This window comes from Panthera leo, chromosome B1, assembly GCF_018350215.1.
Source record: "Panthera leo isolate Ple1 chromosome B1, P.leo_Ple1_pat1.1, whole genome shotgun sequence".
Taxonomy (NCBI): Eukaryota; Metazoa; Chordata; class Mammalia; order Carnivora; family Felidae; genus Panthera; species Panthera leo.
Window position 1 is genome coordinate 121913776 of NC_056682.1, and position 24727 is coordinate 121938502.

Sequence of the window (24727 nt, forward strand, 5' to 3'; positions counted from 1 at the left end):
CATTATAGATTTGCAACGCATGAACTAGCATCTCTTTGATTTCAAACTCTTATTTTGGCTTAAGCCACCAGATATGTGCTGTTGATTTCTAAATCTGTTTCTACTTAGACATCCTGTATACTCCCCAGAACCCACATATTCAATATCAAACTATTTTTTTTCAAAATGTAATTTCCTTCCACTATTCTTTAAATGACCCAGTTAACATAATTATATTCCTACAGTTGTCCAAATTAAAAAACCCTTAGGGTTATTCTTTCATCCTTTTTCCTCATCCTACCCACAGCTTCTCAATCATATGCCAAATTATGACATATCTTTGCTTTTATAGCTCCCAATATTTTAAATACCTTTCCCTTCTTTATATCTGGGAAAACCACTTACTTTCCAAGACGAAGCAAAATTATCCAATTTCTAAAACTGCATCCCCTGTGTCCAGGAGCATCTAGTTGCTCTTTTCCATGTATAGCCATCTCAAGTACATTATATGTTGTATGGTATTTATTTACTCTCCCAGTAGTCTATGGAGTCCTTACCAGGGCAGCGATTATGATTTAGTTATCTCTGTATCAACAGTACTAAGACAAAAACATGGAACTCAATAAATGTGTCAAAAAACAAATACATGAATCTTACAAATCAATGAAAATGAGATTATTCCATGTCATGAATTTACCTTCCTGTACTTTCTATATTATGTTTCAATCTTTGGTTAAATTGCCCCCTCCCCCCTTTTTCTTGCTGGTACTTTTTTGGGGGCTTGCTTTGGATTAACAGAATCATTTAAAACTGTGCACCATATGATTGTAACGTTAAATGGCTGTATCAAAAGAAAACTTATTGACTCCACCATGACAATATAAGGGATTTTAAGGTAACTTAAAAGTTATGCTTTAAATAGCTAAGGATGCCAGGTATTAACACTGAAAAAAATATATAATTACTCATAAACAGAATCCTGAGGGGCACTGAACAGCTGTTGAAAAATTTGGCACATCACTATGCCAGCCTGAGTTTAATGACCTACATGTGAAGGGCTACATATCCGATTACTAATCCTTCCTCAGCTACTCTTTGCCCTGATACAGAGGCAGCTGAAAAAAGATGCCCTACTAACATCAGAAATGGATCCAGACTTTGTTGTCAATGTTCAGTTAAAAGATCTTTTCGATTTAAGATGAGGAACAAACAAGGAATGACCCACAACAGTGTTGCAGCTGACATAGTTTTTCAAGTAAAATTTGAAGGTTGAAAGCAAGAATGACTTCAGTTTTGTGACTAGAAAACTCAAATTCTGAATTTAATTTTCTGGTCATTAAAACCTTTAAACATGTTCAAATATGCTTTCAAATATCAAAAATTATTCACTTCACAATTCTTTCCATACCAATTTGGCAGTCTTCTATTCATCAATTCAAACTTCATTCTTATCTTCAAATTCTGCAATTATCACCTATGAGAAGTAGGCCAAAAGCAAAACTAAATAGAAAATGAGTCTATTAGATTATGTTTCAGTTCTCCCTCTGTTGACTGGGTCTATTTATAGCAAAGAAGATCATATAAGGTCACGTATTATAAACAATGAAATGCCACATGATGTTTTGCAAAATAGCGTAGGAAAAATAGCTCAAGGAATGAATGGAGACTAAGATTTATGGCTACAATGATGAAAAAAAGTTTAAACATTCTAGATTAAACGCATCTTACTGGGAATTTGACTCACTCTTTAAATGTGATTTTCCATGAGTTGTGTGAAATTATGTGATGCAACCTTCTTCCGTACAAATTATGGCTGAGGCGAGCTACGCTTTCCTTTCATCTCCAGCAGAGAATTAAGAGCCCTCCATCAGTGTTTTCGCATTTAAAATTTGTAACACTAGGTATGCCTTAACACCCCTCCTCCATCCCCATAGGAATACATAAATGGATACATGCCCGCCAAGTACACATTTGCCTTGAGGTGGAAAAACAGACACCACTATAAGCATGTCCCTCTCCAAAAACCCTAACTCTAGACCCCGCCCAACATAAAACTCCCTCCCCCCGTCGTCCACTGCGGGTCCAAAATTGGCGCAGTTCGATGACGCTAAAACGTAAGCGCGCAGCCTCCTACGCGTAGCGACCGTCCCTGCCTCTGGGAGTTGAAGTTTCCCGGGGAAGACTCGCGAGCTGTATCAAGATCATTAAGAGAAGGCTTTGTGTTGGTGTTCCCGGTTCCCTGACAACTCCTGAGCTCGGTAAGTCTCCTGGTACTGCGGCTGGCCCTTGCCTCCCCTCTGGTCTCCTTTGGGCGCAAAAGGGGCTCTGGTAAGTGCCATCCTCTACTAGCATCAGAGCTTCCGGCAGAGAGGGGAGTGGGGCTGTGGAAGCCGCGCCTGGACCCAATTCCCGAAGGAAGTGATGTCAGATAGAGCGCGTCCCCGGCGCCAAGCAGCTCCCTGATTCGCTGGCTGCAGTTTAATCCCTCCTCGAGTGCGGCTGAAGGCGGGTGGTCTAGAGAGGGAGAGTGGGGTGAGGTTCTGCCCACCCCCAGTAGGGCCACCTACGGCCGAGGTTTGTTTGGGGGTCGGGATCGGGTCCTTAGTACGGGAAGAGTGTGAGCTCCCAAAGAATGAAGGGAGAGGGAAATCTGGACTCTGAAGGGCTGGAAAACGAGTTGTGCTTCTGCCACTTGGTGGCTAGAGACCGTGAGCCGTCGCTTTACCTGTTTAAATCGGCCTTACCTCATTTCTCCAGCGAGGGGCTGACGTGTTGGAGCGCTCTGAAATGTAGAGAGCCCAGGACAGAGTTGCTGCAAGTGCTCTTAAGCCCATGGTGGTGGGCCGAGGATGGTTTTTAAGAAGACTGTGTTAACTTGATTTCAGTGAAATATTTTCAGTGTTAAAATGCGGGAATTTTTCTGGAGATATAAAGAGGATAGCATCAGATGACTTTCTCACTTTTTGTTTGGGTTGTTTTGTAATTTCTTCCCCAGTCCCTATCCCAGCCAAATCCTCCCAAGGGGCCTGAGAGCTGAACCAAGCGCTTTCGATACTGCCCATCAGGCTGGCGCATTTTAAAAAGGGTATTCTTTCTTTCCCTGTCACTGTCAGGTCAGTTAATTTCATTTTGCAGTTCTTCCATATCTTTCAGGAAGGGAGGCAGTGTCATAAATTATGAAGATTGTATTTAGCCCAATCCATGAAAGTTGGTGGGGTTTTTTATTTTTTATTTTTATTTTTTATTTTGGCAATTCACTGATGTGTGATATCTGTGTTCCCTGCTGGAAGCCGTGCTAAGAAGTGGAAATACAAGGAAGATTGAGACGTTTTTCTTTTTCTTTCTTTCTTTCTTTCTTTCTTTTTTTTTTTTTTTTTTTTTTTTGCTTCTTTGTTTCACACCAAATGGGCTTAGTCATCTTTATCCAGTTCTTAGTTTTATCAGATCACCTGGTAACCTATTTCTGTGACTAAATGAACCAACCTTTTACAACTTCTGTGTTAAACTAACGTTCACACAAATATTTCTATAATGGCTACAATATATTGTTCTTACATATTTGTTGAACGTGGTTGAATAAACGAAAATGTGCTGTGAGTGTCACTTCTCTGGAGGGAAGAACACAAAACTGGTGTGAGGCTTCTAAACGAGCAAAAAAACTTTAAAAAGCGGGTATACATAGTAAAATGCCATATTTTATCAGCTAACCTGAACAAGCTAGTACATAGTGAAATGCTTATTGTATGGGAAGTGGGAGTTGGTACACATCTTTGTATGTAAAGTGTGATATAAGCAGTAATATATTGGACCTTAAGCTAGCATCATTACTTTTTTATTTTGTGCCTCTCTATATGTAGCTTATCAAAGCTTAAAAAAATTCACTTGCTGCAGTGCATTTTCTTAATTGCGAATAGCTTTAAAAATAATGATGATAAAGTCGACCAGTTCATGACCTTTCTTTGCATATGATAGCCTGTTTAAAAACATTAGTATGCAATGATAGGCCAAGTTAAAATTAACTTAGACTTCTTAGATAGAAAGGGCAAAAGCTCCCCCTGGTGTACGTGCGAGCTGTAAAACATTGTTATCTATATATTGCTTTTTAAAAATTTTCACATTATAGAGCCAATCTACACTTGCAGCTTTTTTTTTTTTTTTAACGTTTTTATTTTTGAGACAGAGAGAGACAAAGCATGAACGGGGGAGGGTCAGAGAGAGGGAGACACAGAATACGAAACAGGCTCCAGGCTCTGAGCTGTCAGCACAGAGCCCCACGCGGGGCTCGAACTCAGGGACCGTGAGATCATGACCTGAGCCAAAGTCGGTGCTTAACCGACTGAGCCACCCAGGCGCCCCCACTTGCAGCTTTTTAACAGAATAAAGAACTAGCACAAAACACAATGCCACTATGAACAGAAATGTTCTCCTTTGGAATATTTTTTTTTAAATGTTAATGTTTACTTATTTTTGAGAGCGCGCGCGCGCGCACGAGAGACAGAGAGACAGAGAGAGACAGAGACATGGAGTGTGGGTGGGGGAGGGGCAGAGAGAGAGAAGGACACAGAATCTGAAGCAGGCTCCAGGCTCTGAGCTGTCAGCACAGAGCCTGATGCGGGGCTCAAACTCATGAACTGCAAGATCCTGACCTGAGCTGAAGTTAGATGCTTAACCAACCGAGCCACCCCTGTGTCCCCTCCTTTGTAATATTAATCATTGTTTCATGAAGAAAGCAATTTGTCTCCTGTGGATTTTAATTGTGCTTTTAAGTTTACAGGTTTAGCTTACTGGGCAGGTCTAGCTTATGTTTTCTATACCATATATTGTTTTGCATATATGCATTGCTGGCTTTTATTTAATGCACTATGTATGGAAAGGAAGTAAAAATGATTCTGGGAATCACAATATATATTCTAAAATTGTCTTCTAATTTTTTTGAGCTTACTGAGTTTCCCCTGTCTCCTGTTTCTTAAGCTGAATGCTTATTTTACAGCTTTTTAAAAACACTTTAATGAACGCACTCAAGGTTATACATTTATTTTCAGTTAACTTTTTGCTTGTATTTCTCTCATCCTGTTATTCAAGTCTTTTAACTGTTCTGACATATTTTGTCATTCTAGTTCTCTGAATTCTGAGATTGTCATGATGTCTTCTAATTCATCCATTACCTCTTGGATTCCAGGTAATCTGGAGTTTATCTCATCTGTTGAAATTTTTATATCTTCATTTCCTAGTTTCCAAATAGGTTCTTTTTCATGGATTTTGGTTTTGATTTTTTTATGCCTGCTTTTGTGTCCCAATTTCCTGTATTGTTTTTATGATTCTTATTCATCTGACCTCTGAAAGATTCCAACCAGACTTATTTTAAAGTCATTTTCACATTGTGCTATTGTTTTCAATTTGTGAAGAGTGAATTTGTCTCCTGATGTTGATTTTATTGTTTTTTTTCCTCATCATTTCTCTCTTTTTCTAACTTTGCATAGTTCTCTTGAATGGAATTATCACTTCTCTCCCAACCATCTCTCTATCTACTGGTGATTCTGTGGTTGCTTCTACCCATGGCCCTGTTCAGTGCTTCATTCCACAGCACAGCTTACATAGGTGGGTTAGAATTCCGATCCTGTAGTGTTCTGTTTTTTTTATTTATTTATTTAATTTATTGATTTTGAGAGAGAGAGATTAAGTGTGCACTGGGAAGGGGCAGAGAGAGAAGGAGAGAGAGAATCCCAAGCAGGCTCCACACTGTCAGTGTGGAGCCTGATGCGGGCTCGAACTCATGAGCCGTGAGATCATAACCTGAACCAAAGTCAGATGTTTAACCAACTGAGCCACCCAGGCACCCCCTAATCTTGTAGGGTTCTGAGTTTATATGTCATCGCATGGTTTGGCCCTTGTTGTAGCCAAGAAGCCGTGTCTACTTCCGTCAGATTTCCGCCAAGTATTCAGTGAGGTATAAGCCATTATTAGTCTAAATTTCACCTGTTTTCAGACTTTTTCATGGAAAGAGGAACCCCACCCCCGACACTAGTTTAAGGGTTCATCTTCAACTAGCTCCTGTCTTTCTCCCATCTTCTTTAAAGCTAGGAAAACTCCCAGTTGCCTTTACACAGCAGACCCAGCAGGAACAATATCTGTTCTAGTTCTTGTTTTTGGTTTTGAGAGAGGCTATACCTTTTTTGTCTCCCCTTTTTATATTTTATCTAATATTGTCATGTATTTCAAGATTGAGAGACGGGGTATCTTAAAACATGAACTTCTGGCAACTATCTCTAGGAAGTCTGTCCCATTTTTATATTCAGTGGCATAGGAATAGAACTAGAGCTATTTTTTGTCTTCTTTCAGTGACACAGTGTTCTCGGAGCCCTCCCACAGCAGGGTTGAAACAACACAGCTCTTTTACATTCCTTGGAAACCCTCATTTTCTAAATAAGATTTTGGATTTCTGGGAGAGTAGAGTTGGATGTGGGTTTGGATCTTAGCTCCATCATTTCATTTGTCTATTCATTGTCTGTTCATTCAGCAAGTATTTTGAGAACATGCTTTGTCCTATATTTGTTCTAGGTGCCTTATTTCTTGGGAATTATTTAGTAGTTTTGTAATTTGGGGCATTCTTTCTTTGTAATTTGTAATTCTTTCTTTGTAAAGTAGGCATGATACTATCTACTTCACTGGTTTGTTTTAAGGATTAAATTAGATAATACATTCTTTACTTAGCACAGTATTTAATTAATAAATGTTCATCATAACCACTTTCATTAATTTTTAAAATCCTTTGTGATATAGTCACTCATTTATTTATTCCACAAGTTTATAATAAGCATCTACTAAGTGCCAGGCACTGTGTTAGTAATGTAATTAATGTGGCAATGTAATGTCAGGTAAAAGCATACATCATCCATGCCCATAGGCAGTTTCCAGTGTAAAATCGAATTTGGGTTGTCATTTCTAGGAGATACTTCCCCAAACTAAGGATACTGTTTGGTTCGTGGTATAAGGAAAAGTTGTGAACTCTCACTTGGATTACCAGATGATTCTTTACCTTTAGTAATTTGTGACCTAGAAAAATGTTAGGGCTTTTGCTGTAGCCCCTAAAGCACACATCTTAAAATTCATCTTTCAGTCAAAAGTTGGTAAACTTTGTGTTTGCTTAATTATCCCCAGGTATCCTGTTACAACATTGTACTTTTAAAGAAAGCAAGAACCATATAATAAAGCTACTATTCATATTATGTTCTGCAAAGGTTTAGTCCTTTCCATTTTCTGAATTGTCAGGATTTTTCTCTTAGATACTAGCTTTTCTGCACAGACTTGTTAGCTGTCTCTTTAAGAAGGAATAATCATAGAATTTTCTTTAAGGCCAAGAGAACATTTGCAAGCCTCATGCTTAGTCTTTGGTAGGGACAAGTAAATAAATTTTTAAGCTGTGGTGTTCATAATCTATTAAAGAAAAGAAATCTCAGTACTTTTAGCCCTTTCCTAATCTAAAGGTAAGTTCATTTCTAGACATAGATATAAAGATGTGGGTTGTTAATCCAATTAAAAATGTTTGAGATGGTTCTAAGTATTCCATGACTGATTATAGGATCATCTTACGTATTGTTTTTTAGCCATAACTAATATGGATATCTATAATTACATATTTACAATGAAGTATACTGAGAGGCAACCAAATTTGTTTTCTGCACTGTCCAAAGTATATAAATCTATAGCATATCTTTTGTCAAAAATCATGTGAGTGTACACCCAGATAATGAAAGTAACATGTCCCTTGCACTGTAGCATTAATGACAACTAAAAAAAGTGCTTCCAATCTCTTTTTTAAAAACATTTTTTCTTTTATAAAACAATATATTTTTATTATATAAAATACAGAAAATGCAAAAAACCATTGGTAAGAATTAAACATGTTTGTGTGTATTCTCTTTAAAACAAAGTTGGACATAATGTACATATTGTTTCTATTTTTTTACTTAGCCATTTCCTTTTATCACTAAATAATTTTGGGAAACATGCTTAGTATTCCCAGCCCATGTTATAGATGAACTGTAATTTATTTACAGCCACCTTTTGCTAACATTGAAGTAATTTCTAGTATTTCATTGTTAAAAATTACATACCCTTTTGCATTAATTTTGTGTATATTTCTGATCTATTTACAGAGATTTATTCTAAGGAAATAAATTACCAGGTCAAAGGGTATCATGGCATTTTAAAGTCAGATCTGTGTACCTTCTGGAAAAATTGTGCTATGACCACAAATAGTAAATGCAAACACCCCATTTCATCAAATGATTTTTGCCAGTAAATGACATTCAATTGTCTAAATTTATATTTTTATTCATTATTGATATGACTTAATTTTAATCACATCTATTGGTCATTTTTTTTTTTTTACTTTGTGTGTGTGTGTGTGTGTGTGTGTGTGTGTGTGTGTGTGTAAATCACCTATTCATGTCAAAAGTTGCTTTTCAGTTTTTTCAGAGGCATCACATAATGTCCTCTGAAACATTGCCAGCATTTATTGAGTCTTCTAATGTTGAAAGAAAGCAAAGCTTAAGTGAAGAACAAGAGAAGAGCCAGAAGCCAAGATTAGGTGAAGGATTTGAACCAATATCTAAACGACAAATGAAGAAGCTAATTAAACAGAAACAATGGGAAGAGCAACGAGAACTCCGCAAGTATGTTTCAAAATGCATATATGCAACCCCATTCAGGAATGTTGGACTTTGCACAGTCCTGTGACACATCAAAAGTAATTGTGTTAATTAACATTGGGGCTGTGCATGTTGTTACCCAGCACTGTCCACTGGCTGTTAAAACTGTATGTGTTTCAGTCTTGATGGATTTACACTATAATTTTTCTCACCCAGAACCTATTGTGAGTAGCAGCACAGTTTCTGAAATAACTGACTTAGATGAGGGATATAGTTAGCATCCATGTCCTAGATATAGAACAAAAATAGCCACCTCAGAAAGATCAAATTTGGGCCTAACATTGATTTTGCTAGAAAAGCCATTGTAGGTTTGGGTAAGAGCAGTTGAACTGAAGCTGTTATTGTAGAATGCCAAAATTTATTGAGAGAGAATAAACTATAGTTGATATAGATTATAGAAAAAGCTTTGTAAGTTTTTTTTTTAAACAATTTTACTTTGCTTTTTTCTCTATATTCTGTTAATGTCCCTTGAAAATTATGTAGGAGAAGAATGATAAAAGTAAAAATTCATTATAGGCCTAAAGTTCAGTATTTTATAAAGTCTTACATAAAAGTCACAATAATAAGTGAATTATTAGTAGTAAGAGTTTGTGTAGAAAATATTACATTGTCTTCGCAAATTCATTTTCTATCTAAAGCTTTTAGATGGACTATGTAAAATTGCGGATATTTGATCCACAGAAATGGCTGTTTCATGTGGTTCAACCTGCTAATTTAAAAAATAGTTGTTTCTTTGTCAGTTAGAAGAGTCTTGTAAATGTCTGAATATACGAATAACAACAAAAAGTTTCAATTCCTAATTTTAGACAAAAACGGAAGGAAAAACGCAAGAGAAAACAATTAGAGCGACAATGTCAACTGGAATCAAACTCAGATGGAAACGACAGAAAACGTATTCGAAGAGATGTTGTTCACAGCACACTCCGCCTTATCATTGACTGCAGTTTTGACAGCTTGATGGTATTAAAGGTATCATGAATCATTGTCAGAAAAATCTTGTAGGTAAAGTAGGCTGAATAATTCTTGTTTTAATAGGGCATATCACTTGGCTATAAATTTATATATTAAAATGCATCTTTTTTCTTTTTAAAATTTTTTCTTTTTTTTAACTTTATTTTGAGAGAGAGAGCGTGAGCAGAGGAGGGAAGAGAGAGAGAGAGAATCCCAGGCAGGCTTTGCACTATCAGCTTAGAGCCTGACATGGGGCCCGGTCCCTCAACTGCAAGATCATGACCTGAGCTGAAATCAAGAGCCGGATGCTTAACTGACTGAGCTACCCAGGCACCCGTTAAAATGCATCTTAAATAAAGTTTTTCAAGATCGTGCCTCCCTAAGTTAAACTAAGCTAATAAAATTATTCTCATTTATATGTATAGAACAGAGACACCATCATTAGATTACAAGACTCACTAACTGCATATAAATCATAGATCCAGGAGTGTTTTTGTTACTTGTAATCAGAAGAAGAAAGTAAGAAATGTGATTGGTAAATAGAATTATTTCTTATATAATAGTTTGAGAAAACTGGTTGTCTGAACAATGCTAGTGAATGCTTTACTTACTTTCCAAACCATTAGTAAGTTATGCAAATAGCAGTAGTATTGCTCTACCAGTTTTTTTTTCCTTTTGTTGTCTCTTAAGAAGAGTAAATGTCATCATGAATTAGCATTTTAAGTGGATACAGAATTGAAATTATTGGTCACTTATAGGGTATTTACTTCATAGTAATTATTTTGTTAGTATATACAGAAATTGAATAGAAAAGATCAGAAAGGACCTGTATTTCAAGAGAAAAAAAACGTACCTATCGAGTCATCTCTTCGGCTTATTCTATTCCACTAAGATTGTGGTGTGGCCATAGATGATTTTCAAAATGCTGCTTTAAAAATGGCACTTTCTTATAGGACATTAAGAAACTTCATAAGCAGATTCAACGGTGTTATGCAGAAAATCGACGAGCACTGCATCCTGTGCAGGTATGTTTGAAGAATTTAAAACAGATTCCAGTTTCCTTTTTTTTTTTTTTCAATATATGAAGTTTATTGTCAAATTGGTTTCCATACAACACCCAGTGCTCATCCCAAAAGGTGCCCTCCTCAAAACCCATCACCCACCCTCCCCTCCCTCCCACCCCCCATCAACCCTCAGTTCTCAGTTTTTAAGAGTCTCTTATGCTTTGGCTCTCTCCCACTCTAACCTCATTTTTTTATTTTTTCCTTCCCCTCCCCCATGGGTTTCTGTTAAGTTTCTCAGGATCCACATAAGAGTGAAAACATATGGTATCTGTCTTTCTCTGTATGGCTTATTTCACTTAGCATCACACTCTCTAGTTCCATCCATGTTGCTACAAAGGGCCATATTTCATTCTTTCTCATTGCCACGTAGTACTCCATTGTGTATATAAACCACAATTTCTTTATCCATTCATCAGTTGATGGACATTTAGGCTCTTTCCATAATTTGGCTATTGTTGAGAGTGCTGCTATAAACATTGGGGTACAAGTGCCCCTATGCATCAGCACTCCTGTATCCCTTGGGTAAATTCCTAGCAGTGCTATTGCTGGGTCATAGGGTAGGTCTATTTTTAATTTTCTGAGGAACCTCCACACTGCTTTCCAGAGCGGCTGCACCAATTTGCATTCCCACCAACAGTGCAAGAGGGTTCCCGTTTCTCCACATCCTCTCCAGCATCTATAGTCTCCTGATTTGTTCATTTTGGCCACTCTGACTGGCGTGAGGTGATATCTGAGTGTGGTTTTGATTTGTATTTCCCTGATGAGGAGCGACGTTGAGCATCTTTTCATGTGCCTGTTGGCCATCCGGATGTCTTCTATTGAGAAGTGTCTATTCATGTTTTCTGCCCATTTCTTCACTGGGTTATTTGTTTTTCGGGTGTGGAGTTTGGTTAGCTCTTTATAGATTTTGGATACTAGCCCTTTGTCCGATATGTCATTTGCAAATATCTTTTCCCATTCTGTTGGTTGCCTTTTAGTTTTGTTGGTTGTTTCCTTTGCTGTGCAGAAGCTTTTTATCTTCATAAGGTCCCAGTAGTTCATTTTTGCTTTTAATTCTCTTGCCTTTGGAGATGTGTCAAGTAAGAAATTGCTACGGCTGAGGTCAGAGAGGTCTTTTCCTGCTTTCTCCTCTAGGGTTTTGATGGTTTCCTGTCTCACATTCAGGTCCTTTATCCATTTTGAGTTTATTATTGTGAACGGTGTGAGAAAGTGGTCTAGTTTCAATCTTCTGCATGTTGCTGTCCAGTTCTCCCAGCACCATTTGTTAAAGAGACTGTCTTTTTTCCATTGGCTGTTCTTTCCTGCTTTGTCAAAGATTAGTTGGCCATATGTTTGTGGGTCTAATTCTGGGGTTTCTATTCTATTCCATTGGTCTATGTGTCTGTTTTTGTGCCAATACCATGCTGTCTTGATGATGACAGCTTTGTAGTAGAGGCTAAAGTCTGGGATTGTGATGCCTCCTGCTTTGGTCTTCTTCAAAATTACTTTGGCTATTCGGGGCCTTTTGTGGTTCCATATGAATTTTAGGATTGCTTGTTCTAGTTTCGAGAAGAATGCTGGTGCAATTTTGATTGGGATTGCATTGAATGTGTAGATAGCTTTGGGTAGTATTGACATTTTGACAATATTTATTCTTCCAATCCATGAGCATGGAATGTTTTTCCATTTCTTTATATCTTCTTCAATTTCCTTCATAAGCTTTCTATAGTTTTTAGCATACAGATCTTTTACATCTTTGGTTAGATTTATTCCTAGGTATTTTATGCTTCTTGGTGCAATTGTGAATGGGATCAGTTTCTTTGTCTTTCTGTTGCTTCATTATTAGTGTATAAGAATGCAACTGATTTCTGTACATTGATTTTGTATCCTGCAACTTTGCTAAATTCATGTATCAGTTCTAGCAGACTTTTGGTGGAGTCTATTGGATTTTCCATGTATAATATCATGTCATCTGCAAAGAGTGAAAGCTTAACTTCATCTTTGCCAATTTTGATGCCTTTGATTTCCTTTTGTTGTCTGATGGCTGATGCTAGCACTTCCAACACTATGTTAAACAACAGCGGTGAGAGTGGACATCCCTGTCGTGTTCCTGATCTCAGGGAGAAAGCTCTCAGTTTTTCCCCATTGAGGATGATGTTAGCTGTGGGCTTTTCATAAATGGCTTTTATGATCTTTAAGTATGTTCCTTCTATCCCGACTTTCTTGAGGGTTTCTATTAAGAAAGGTTGCTGAATTTTGTCAAATGCCTTTTTTTGTATCGATTGACAGGATCATATGGTTCTTTTCTTTTCTTTTATTAATGTGATGTATCACGTTGATTGATTTGTGAATGTTGAACCAGCCCTGCATCCCAGGAATGAATCCCACTTGATCATGGTGAATAATTCTTTTTATATGCTGTTGAATTCGATTTGCTAGTTATCTTATTGAGAATTTTTGCATCCATATTCATCAGGGATATTGGCCTGTAGTTCTCTTTTTTTACTGGGTCTCTGTCTGGTTTAGGAATCAAAGTAATGCTGGCTTCATAGAATGAGTCTGGAAGTTTTCCTTCCCTTTCTATTTTTTGGAATAGCTTGAGAAGGATAGGTATTATCTCTGCTTTAAATGTCTGGTAGAACTCCCCTGGGAAGCCATCTGGTCCTGGACTCTTATTTGTTGGGAGATTTTTGATGACTGATTCAATTTCTTTTCTGGTTATGGGTCTGTTCAAGCTTTCTATTTCCTGCTGATTGAGTTTTGGAAGTGTGTGGGTGTTTAGGAATTTGTCCATTTCTTCCAGGTTGTCCAGTTTGTTGGCATGTAATTTTTCATAGTATTCCCTGATAATTGTTTGTATCTCTGAGGGATTGGTTGTAATAATTCATTTTCATTCATGATTTTATCTATTTGGGTCATCTCCCTTTTCTTTTTGAGAAGCCTGGCTAGAGGTTTATCAATTTTGTTTATTTTTTCAAAAAACCAACTCTTGGTTTCGTTGATCTGCTCTACAGTTTTTTTTACATTCTATATTGTTTATTTCTGCTCTGCTCTTTATTATTTCTCTTCTTCTGCTGGGTTTAGGCTGCCTTTGCTGTTCTGCTTCTATTTCCTTTTAGGTGTGTTCTAATTTTTTAGGTATTTGGGATTTTTCTTGTTTCTTGAGATAGGCCTGGATTGCAATGTATTTTCCTCTCAGGACTGCCTTCGCTGCATCCCAAAGCATTTGGATTGTTGTATTTTCATTTTCGTTTGTTTCCATAAATTTTTTAGTTTCTTCTCTAATTACCTGGTTGACCCATTCATTCTTTAGTAGGGTGTTCTTTAACCTCCATGCTTTTGGAGGTTTTCCAGACTTTTTCCTGTGGTTGATTTCAAGCTTCATAGCATTGTGGTCTGAAAGTATGCATGGTATGATTTCAATTCTTGTATACTTATGAAGGGCTGTTTTGTGACCCAGTATATGATCTATCTTGGAGAATGTTCCATGTGCACTCGAGAAGAAAGTATATTCTGTTGCTTTGGGATGCAGAGTTCTAGATATATCTGTCAAGTCCATCTGATCCAGTGTATCATTCGGGGCCCTTGTTTCTTTATTGACCGTGTGTCTAGATGATCTATCCATTTCTGTAAGTGGAGTGTTAAAGTCCCTGGAAATTACCATATTCTTATCAATAAGGTTGCTTCTGTGTGTAATTGTTTTATATATTTGGGGGCTCCTGTATTCAGTGCATAGACATTTATAATTGTTAGCTCTTCCTGATGGATAGACCCTGTGATTATTATATAATGCCCTTCTTCATATCTTGTTACAGCCTTTAATTTTAAGTCTAGTTTGTCTGATATAAGTGTGGCTACTCCAGCTTTCTTTTGACTTCCAGTGGCATGATAAATAGTTCTCCATCCCCTCACTCTCAATCTGAAGGTGTCCTCAGGTCTAAAGTGAGTCTCTTGTACACAGCAAATAGATGGGTCTTATGTTTATCCATTCTGATACCCTATGTCTTTTGGTTGGAGCATTTAGTCCATTTACATTCAGTGTTATTATAGAAAGATATGGGTTTAGAGTCATTGTGATGTCCATAGGTTTCACGCTTGTAGCGATGTCTCTGGTACTTTGTCTCACAGGATCCCCTTAGGATCTCTTCTAGGGCTGGTTTAGTGGTGACGAATTCCTTCAGTTTTTGGGAAGACCTTTATCTCTCCTATTCTAAATGACAGACTTGCTGGATAAAGGATTCTTGGCTGCATATTTTTTTCTGTTCCTCACATTGAAGATCTCCTGCCATTCCTTTCTGGCCTGCCAAGTTTCAGTAGAGAGATCGGTCACGAGTCTTATAGGTCTCCCTTTATATGTTAGAGCACGTTTATCTCTAGCTGCCCTCAGAATTTTCTCTTTATCCTTGTATTTTGCCAGTTTCACTATGATATGTCATGCAGAAGATTGATTCAAGTTACGTCTGAAGGGAGTTCTCTGTGCCTCTTGGATTTCTATGCCTTTTTCCTTCCCCAGATCAGGGAAGTTCTCAGCTATTATTTCTTCAAGTACCCCTTCAGCACCTTTCCCTCTCTCTTCCTCCTCTGGAATACCAATTATGCGTAGATTATTTCTCTTTAGTGCATCACTTAGTTCTCTAATTTTCCCCTCATACTCCTGGATGTTTTTATCTCTCTTTTTCTCAGCTTCTTCCTTTTCCATAATTTTATCTTCTAGTTCGCCTATTCTCTCCTCTGCCTCTTTAACCTGAGCCGTGGTTGTGTCCATTTTATTTTGCAGCTCATTGATAGCATTTTTTAGCTCCTCCTGGCTGTTCTCAGTCCCTTGATCTCTGTAGCAGTAGATTCTCTGCTGTCCTTTATACTGTTTTCAAGCCCAGCGATTAATTTTATGACTATTATTCTAAATTCACTTTCTGTTATATTGTTTAAATCATTTTTGATCAGTTCGTTAGCTGTTCTTATTTCCTGGACGTTTTTCTGAGGGGAATTCTTCCGTTTCGTCATTTTGGATAGTCCCTGGAGTGGTGTGGGACTTCTGGGCACTTCCCCTGTGCTGTCTTGAATAACTTGCGTTGGTGGACGGGGCCAAAGTCAGACCTGATGTCTGCCCCCAGCCCACCGCTGGGGCCATAGTCAGACTAGTGTGTGCCTTCTCTTCCCCTCTGCTAGGGGCGGGATTCACTGTGGGGTGGCATGGCCTGTCTGGGCTACTTGCACACTGCCGGGCTTGTGGTGCTGGGGATCTGGTGTATTAGCTGGGGTGGATAGGCAACGTGCACAGGGGTGGGAGGGGTAGGCTCAGCTTGCTTTTCCTTTGGAGATCCGCTTCGGGAGGGGCCCTGTGGCACCGGGAGGGAGTCAGACCCGCCGGAGGGATGGATCCTCAGAATCACAGCATTGGGTGTTTGTGCAGAGCAAGCAAGTTCCCTGGCAGGAACTGGCTCCCTTTGGGATTTTGGCTGGGGGATGGGCGAGGGAGATGGCGCTGGCGAGCACCTTTGTTTCCCGCCAAGCTGCGCTCTGTCGTCCGGGGCTCAACACCTCTCCCTCCCGTTGTCCTCCAGCCCTCCTGTTCTCTGAGCAGAGCTGTTAGCTTATAACCTTCCAGATGTCAAGTCCCGCTTGCTGTCGGAACACACTCCGTCCGGCCCCTCTGCTTTTGCAAGCCAGTCTCGGGGGCTCTGTTTTGCTGGCAGGCTGCCCCTCCACCCTGGCTCCGTCCGCCAGTCTGTGTAGCGCGCACCGCCTCTCCACCCTTCCTACCCTCTTCTGTGGACCTCTCGTATGCGCTTGGCTCCGGAGACTCCGTTCTGCTAGTCTTCTGGTGGTTTTCTGGGTTATTTAGGCAGGTGTAGGTGGAATCTAAGTGATCAGCAGGACACGCAGTGAGCCCAGCGTCCTCCTACACCGCCATCTTCCCAGGATCCCTCCAGTTTCCTTTTATAACGTCTTGGGAAAAGGCATAGATAATCCCAATTGCCTTTTGAAAAAATCTTACAGATACTTTTCATTAGAGAACAAAATGCCTATTTGAAAAATGTTTTAATTTTCTACAAAACTGAAATAGTTTAAACATTTTTCCACATGTCAGTCTTAGTCACACGACGCACAGTGATGGTGTTTTCTACACATTGACCTCATTCCTATGTAGTTGAACATCTTCATTAAAGGATATATATTTTTTTTCATACCTGTTTCTCCACTCTCAATTCCTTCCCTCTCAGGAAGTGAGGGAACTGTCCGGGTTGATGTGTACCATGGTACCTGTTGGGGAAGTTGCTTCTACCTAAAGGATTTTGAGTCAGTGATTGTTTTGAAAGGTACTTCCTTAGGCTAATTGGCTGCTGTTAAGAGTAGATAGGGTCTTTTTCTTACCCTAACTACTCTTGATTTGAACTCCAGGTGACCTAAATATTAACACTGGCTCACTGATGTTAAGAACCAGAAACTCTTAATCTATTTTTGGTTAGATATTTTCTTTCTATCAAATGATAGTGTTCTTATATTTTTACATTTTATATTTTTCACACCCTTGATTAGACTTGAAATAGGTGTCAGGGTTTAGAATCAAAGGGAAACTATGAAGACTTTGGACTCATGAAAAAAACAGTGGTGGCAAAAGAAAGTGAATGAAAACTTGACATGGAAACAGGGAGTTTGCAGAAAAGTGATCATTAAGGGAGAGTCCAAAGATAGCGGTTGGAAAATGGGATAAAAATGTAGGTGGAATACTTAAAGTAGTGGGTTATGAGAAACATAAAACATGTCACTTGTAGCAGACATTTATTCTTATATGTTTAAAGCATGTCACGAGCTTATTTTTTTTCTAGAATGAATGTATTTTATGTTTCATCGATCAGATGGGTATAGAAGAGAAATAAAATATTGGACTTCAATAGTCATTTGCTCTTTCTTTCTGTGTCTACCAATCTATCAGTTTTACTTGACAAGCCATGGAGGCCAGTTGAAAAAGAACATGGATGAAAATGACAAAGGATGGGTCAACTGGAAGGTGATTAAAATAGATTAACATAATTCTAAGTATTTTTATGCTTAAAGGTCTACATTTTTACCTAAATTCTAAATTCTAAATATTATTCAGCAAATATAGGAGTCAACAAGTCTCCAAAAGCTGTATATCACTGTTGCTAAGTCTAATGTTACTAATGAGAGAAGCTAAAGAAACTGAAATGCCTGTTCGTATCTGTTCTCGTTAAATCTCACTTATTTTACCGCCAACTTTAAAACGAATTTTTAAAGCAGGAAGAATTTTAAAGGTCTTTGTACAATCTCTACCTAGCAAACTGGCTATACATTATTTATGAGTGAAGTAACTTTAAAATTTGGGAATGTACTTGTATTCTGTTTCTTCTAACTCTGTGCCATCCCATATGGTGTCCACCATCCACATGTGGATATTGAGCTCTTGAAATGTGATTGGTCTGAATTGAGATGTACTGTAAATGTGAAATATACATTGGATTTAAAAGACAGTACAAAAAAGAGAATTAAAATACCTGCTCAAAATTAAAATATATATATACATATATATATATGTATATATATATTTATATGTCGAAGCGATAACATATTGGCTATATTATGTTAGGTGCAATGTATTAAAATTAATTTCACCTATTTTCGTTTTTTTTAATGTGGCTACTAGAAGATTTTAAAATTACATATGTGGCTCACATTTGTTTTTTCTATTGGACTAAACCATTCTCATTTGCAAAGATGACTAATAGATTGGCTTTAGTACCAATCCCTGAGGAACTTTGCCCTATTCAGAGAAGTACTAGGTTATTCCTATTTTTTTTTCTTTCTCAAAACCAGTTTTTACTGTGAAAAACTTTCCCTCCACACTCACTGATCCCATAATGACTGTTTATTTTGATAATAGCCTATAGTGTAAAACATTTTCAGAAGCTTTCTTAAGTTTTAAAGTACAATATATTTACCAAGTTTTATTATATTCATGCCTATTTTCCTAAGAAATAAGATAATTGAAATAGGCATACTTTCACTTATTTTGTGGCTTGTTAAGATTATTATATACACCATCGGTTTTCTAGAGACCTGGGAGATCACTGGTCTCTACTGAGGTCTCTCTAGGGGCCCTTATTAAGCATAGCGATCAAATTTATAATACCATTTTCCAGAAAAGTGGCTATTTATTACCTAGCAGGATATAAATTTTAGGTGAGAAGTCTCCTTCATTTTTTCTTTAAAAATTTCAAAATGCCATCTGCATCTGAATTTGGTGATGCATCATGCCTTATTCCATGAATGTAGTTCGCAAAATTTTGACTGCCAACTGTAGTTCAGTCTTGTACTTCTGACCTGATAATTTTGGTGAAGAAGATTTCTACTATGTATCTTTGTAGAAACAGATGCATGTAATTTATTAAATCTATTAGCCATTTCCTTTTGATGATTCATGCAGATGGAGAGGAAGTAATTGGAAAAGGCATTTTTTGGTTGGAGAACAGGTTGAACAGATATGTGACCAAAAAAATGCATTTGTTTTTTTGGAACAGAAATAAATTGAGAAAGCTAGGTTAGTGCCATATTCAGGAAAGCATCACTAGGTAAAGGGATTTAAGTTTTATCCTATAGGTAATGATAAAACATTGAAAGTAGGGTTTTTAGGAAGTGAGTCTGTCATCACTCACTTATGGAAGTGAATCAGAGGGATCTGAAGCTAGAGACAGGGAACAACAGTAGGAGCCACCTTAAATAATTGAGATGTAAGGTGGTAAGGAATGGAAGTGGTAGGTTTTCAATAATACATTGTAAAATATTGTTTTATACTTCATATGCGTTTGGGTGACTTTGTCTAAGGAAAAGAAAATAATCTCTTTTAGCCCATTTTCACAAAATCCTATTAATTAATATCTTTATCCTTACGTCTTAAAGGATATCCACATCAAACCAGAGCATTATAGTGAATTTATAAAGAAAGAAGACCTAATTTATCTTACATCAGACTCACCTAATGTACTGAAGGAATTAGATGAATCAAAGGCCTATGTGATTGGAGGGTTAGTAGATCACAACCATCACAAGGTACTGTTAAGTTTTTATTTTTGTGTTTCCTTATACTTAAAATTGATACACCAATTCTTGATAGTAACAATAGTACTGATGATGACTGATCATTATTGACTGACTACTATATATTTCAGTCGTCTTTCGCAAAGAAATCATTTCACATATATGACTAGTTTGTTTAATCCTCCCTGCAACGCAGTGAGGTCAGTGCTATTCTCTACATTTTACAGATAAGGAACTGGAGGCCCAGAGAAACTAAGTCTAAAATCAATAGTAGGTGATAAAGCAGATATTTGAAACCAGACAGATTGTTCCAGAGCCCACATGCTTAAACAATATGTTGTATTGATAGTAGATGCTGCTACTGATCAATTTCTAGGCCACTGGTAAAATTTATAACAATTTACACCAAAATGTATACCAAAATGGTAATACGAGTTTTTTTAATATATAATTTTAATGGGCTGTGTTTTCTTTTCTCTTATATTTGTACTTTTGTCTCTTCCACCACCTCCTTACCCTCATTTGGATGAAAAATTAGAAATATACTTTCTAAAAGAAAACATCATGTTGTACTTTGCCAGCTACTTTGCCGCATGCTAAATTCAGCCCATCTCCAGAAAAGACATGTCCACCAAGTGTCAGGTGAAATACTGTCAGCAGGATAATATGAAGTAATTCATCATTCTTCTATAGTATCACTCTGAGGTAGAACTGTCTGCAACGTTGGAATAGTTTATATCATCTTGTCCAGTATGGTAGCTATGTGGCTGTTGAGCAGAGAGCCTGTGCGTAGAATGATTGAGAAACTAATCAATTTAAACTTAAGTAGTCACAGTTGTGGCCACAGCAGGGCACTGCAGCTCTATAGCATTACAGGGAGTTTTTATCAGAATGATCTTTAGCTTTTTAAATTTTTTTCTTAGTGGAAAAATTCCATTTTGTTATTTGTGTACAACCATATTTTTTTCTTTGATGTTGTATGTTTCTCTGAACTACAATGATTTTGTTTTAAAAAACACCTACCTCAGGTGCTTTTATTTGTCCCAAAATATGCAAACTACTGGTTAAGAAATTTAGCTCTTCTTTCTCCTGTACTTTTGGCTACTTGAGTTCTGTTTAGAACCAACCTTTTAAGGATTTTAATTTTGAGGAGAAAATTTATATTCAACATTTTTTTAATTGACAGGAAAAATAAAATTTATAGGCAATTAAAATTTTTTTTCCATTCAGGTTTTCATTTACTTTGTCTTTACCATTTGTACCTCTTCCTTTTTTTAAGTTTACTTATTTGTTTTGAGAGAGATACGTAGTGGTAGAGGGGCAGAGAGAGGAGAGAGAATCCCACAAACCTGGGGCTCGAACTCACAAACCTGTGGGTCATGATGTAAGCTGAAATCAAGAGTCGGATGCTTAACCGACTGAGCCACCCAGGTGCCCCACCGTTTGTGCCCCTTAATGTTATGTAATTGAAACAAAGTTTTATGTTTATATCTTTTCCATTCACAAAGTGATGGTGCTTCTCTAGGAATTCAATTTCAGTATTTTAAACTGAGAGAAAGCCAGTGTGGAATAGTGAAAAGCTATTTGAGTCAGAAAGCATGAGTCAGGTCTTCCTATGGTTCTGCCACTGAGGAGCTTTGTGATGGGCAGGGAATATAATATCTTTGGTTTTCTCATTTGTAAAGTGGTTAAAGCAAATGCCCTAAACATTCCTATTATACTTATTGTCAAAAGAACATTTCCAAATTAGAAGCTAAACACACACACACACACACACACACACACACACATACTTCATCAAATAATGTTCACTGAACTAAAGTCTTTTCTAAAAAGTACTTATTTTGTTGTAGACTTTAAGTTATAATAATCTAATGTTCTAGTCCAAGTTATAGTATCTTTGTTTTAGGGACTCACATATAAACAAGCATCAGATCATGGAATTGATCATGCACAGCTCCCCCTTGGAAATTTTGTGAAGATGAATAGTAGAAAAGTTTTGGCAATTAATCATGGTAAGCTATAAGGGAATTATGAAAATATACCTGAGTAAACAATGTGAAGAATAACATTACCTCTGGATGAGTAGAAAATATACACTTTGCTAGAGACAAAATTGTAAAATGTAATCATTTATAATTTGTTTGAATATAGAAATAATACATGCATATTATAGAACTGAATTAATGTGCATTCATATGGAAATGTAGAAAACTAGAAAGAAAAATAAGCTAGAATTTCACTACCCAGAGATACTTAGTATTAACTTTTAGGTGTATTTCCTTCCAGTTCTTTTCCTATGCGTATATAGTATTTATTACATAATTGGATTTTTACTCTGTTGCATAAAATGCTATAAATTTGGGGTGTTCCCTCCCACACACATTTATATTTTTCTATGTCATTGAATCATTGTTCATGTCTATGTAATATTCTGTCATCTGAATATACAATAATGTAACCATTCTATTATTGTTGATTTTTTTTTTCCTTTTTCCTTTTGTAAATAACATTATAGTAGTCTCGGACCTGAGTCGTTGCCTGGAGTTTTGCTTTTTAAGCTTTGTTTAGTAGAGATTTTTGTTAGTACACAACTACTTACCAGGCTCTTTTTATGTGCTAAACACTTTCTCTATAGCAGGCTCTAGGGAATTATAGAAATGATTCAAGCCTTATTGATTCAAGGAATGAACTTCTTCTAAGACCTTTGATAGATAGTAGAAATTACTTTTCCATAAAGTAATGTAAATTAAGACCTTCAGCAATATATTAAAGTAAGAGTACCTTGAAGACAGTATTTATATTCTTTACCTTTAACGTGAAATTTTTAAAAAAGGTAAGAAAAAAAGAAAGCAAGTAAGGTGCTCCCCAGAGTGACTGTAGGAAAGACAGAAGAAATTTAGATTAATGCTGACCTTTTCTCATTGTTGTTTTAGTTTTTATGTTAGTACATAAAGGATAAAGAAGTGAAAGGGATTAAGAAGAATAGGAAGGAAATGAAAATGGCTCCTGCCTATTGATTATAATTGATGAAAGATAATGGTAAATCTTTGAGTGTTCATGAAGTGAATTAATGAAAAGCTAAAGAAGAGCTAACAGGCCTGAGAGACTTGGGGCAAGGAAGTGATACCAACAAAGTAGTTATCAGGACATTTCAATACTCTTAACACAAAAGCAATGTATTTAAAATACAGTATGCAACATTGTGATGCACCTAAGAAACGTATGGAGTTTGTCTTTGTTGCAGTGTTTGAGATTATTCTGGAATATCTGGAAACCAGAGACTGGCAAGAAGCATTTTTTACTATCTTACCCCAACGGAAAGGAGCTGTTCCCACAGACAAAGCCTGTGCAAGTTCTTCGCATGACAAGAATTCTGCCAGTGTTGAAGGTGGATTGGACAGTGATTCTAGTGACGAGGAAAATAGCAGAAATGAACTAGATTCACAATATGAAGAAAAGCAGGATAAAGAAAATAGCAGTGAATCTACAGTAAACTCTATACCACACTAATGTCATCTGTTGTTTTTTGTTTTGTTTTGTTTTGTTTTTTTAGTTTAAGGAAAACTTAGGAAAAAATGAGGTGCTTCATAGAATACTCTAATTGGAAGAAAATTTTATTTCCTCTTATTTCTGTTGTGAATTTTTAAAACGTTCTTTAGAGCTAAATGATAAAAAGCCCTTATAAGAAAGCATTTTTTGTTTTTGCATAAAATTTAAATGTTTAATTTTTAAAATAGTTTTCTAAGCCTCAAATAACAGTTTCTTGAGAATTTTACTTTTTTGGTAAACCTTCATTCTCTTTTATTTACTGGATTATATTCTTTAGAATGTGCCTTCAAACCTTTCAGGTTTTTTTTTTTTTTTATGTTTATATCAAGTGTCTCTCTGATTTATTGTCTACTTATTTGTGGAGATAGATATTTATAAATCTCCTGTAAATCTACCAAAATGTTCTAAATGGGAGGTTATCTCCTATTTGCAGCTTTTTTATCCAGTTACTTCAAAGGTACTTCAAAAATAACTCAGTTACTTCAAAGGAATACAGTGATTTAGGAAGAACTATTAGATTGATAAACTCAACAGTTTATTTCTTTTGTACTATGGAGTTCCTCCTCTGTGATGCCTTTTTGTGGCTCTAAAGCAATCACTAAAGAATTAAGAATCTCTTTAATATGTTTTCTTAATTTCAATAATGGTGGTAAATTATTTCAATTGAAAATTTTAATTTTTCAGGCTAGATTATTTTAAAAGGCTGTTGAGTCTCAATTTTGTTTTATATTTAAAAGGAAACAGCTCTTAGTTATCCTTCCCTTCTATATGTACTTTTATTAAATAAAATATTTGTTGTTCTTAAAGTGAAACAAGTTAACTTATATGTGCATCTGTCTACTAGCATATAATATGCAATCTAATGTAACTGTATGTTTCTACATATAAGCATGTATGAAAAAAATATATAATTGTATGTATATGTATCTGTCCACAATCACGTATGATTCTTAGTTATTAATGATAACAGGACTGAGTTGCCAAATATCCATATTAATTGCATGAATGGTTGTGTTGAACAACACTAAGAATTTGAATTTTAGAAAGTGCAAAAATCTGTAACTAAAAATTTGTATGAGGATATTGGCAAGGGAAGATGGGACTATAAGGAGATGTTTTGTTTTCTACCAGCAAATATAGAGCAGTTATTTTCAAAGTAGTGATTTTTCTTTGTCACAGCTAAAGTAAGATTTTGGAAGCCTTCCCTGAATTTGAATAAATTAAGTTTCTGTTCTTTTCACCCATTGGCATCTTAAATTATATACACATTTGGTAGAAAGTTCATTGGATTTAGTATCGATGTTCACTGTCTCTTTTGGTTGCTTTAGTTTAGTAATCTGTTGTAGTCATCCATTTAAAATAAGATCTGTGAGCAAGGTATGTAAATAAAGAAAACCCCCTACTAGTCTAGAAGAGCAAAGCTATGTCTTAAGT

At 36.6% G+C, this 24727-nt stretch overlaps 1 protein-coding gene across 4 annotated transcripts; it reads left to right on the top strand.

The window, feature by feature from the left end:
• Nucleotides 1-2115: 2115 nt before the first annotated feature.
• On the top strand, nucleotides 2116-24533 carry TRMT10A (tRNA methyltransferase 10A). 4 transcript variants are annotated; one of them, XM_042935836.1, is made up of 9 exons: nucleotides 2260-2553; nucleotides 5097-5158; nucleotides 8449-8654; nucleotides 9497-9659; nucleotides 10595-10666; nucleotides 17622-17696; nucleotides 19604-19753; nucleotides 21651-21756; nucleotides 22989-24533. In XM_042935836.1, exons 3-9 carry the CDS (start codon nucleotides 8470-8472, stop codon nucleotides 23252-23254), a joined length of 1017 nt encoding a protein of 338 aa, XP_042791770.1. In that variant the 5' UTR covers nucleotides 2260-2553; nucleotides 5097-5158; nucleotides 8449-8469; the 3' UTR covers nucleotides 23255-24533. The 4 variants fall into 4 exon arrangements, with proteins under 4 accessions (XP_042791768.1, XP_042791771.1, XP_042791770.1 ...); XM_042935834.1 differs by lacking the exons at nucleotides 2260-2553; nucleotides 5097-5158 and adding an exon at nucleotides 2116-2237; XM_042935835.1 differs by lacking the exon at nucleotides 5097-5158.
• Nucleotides 24534-24727: the final 194 nt, after the last annotated feature.

Bases quoted from the DNA above. Each gene is read 5' to 3' on its own strand.
- TRMT10A (XM_042935834.1), top strand. From the start codon at position 8,470: ATGTCCTCTGAAACATTGCCAGCATTTATTGAGTCTTCTAATGTTGAA. The intron at 10,667-17,621 runs GTATGTTTGAAG...CCAATCTATCAG, and splicing joins GAGCACTGCATCCTGTGCAG to TTTTACTTGACAAGCCATGG. The intron at 21,757-22,988 runs GTAAGCTATAAG...TCTTTGTTGCAG, and splicing joins AGTTTTGGCAATTAATCATG to TGTTTGAGATTATTCTGGAA.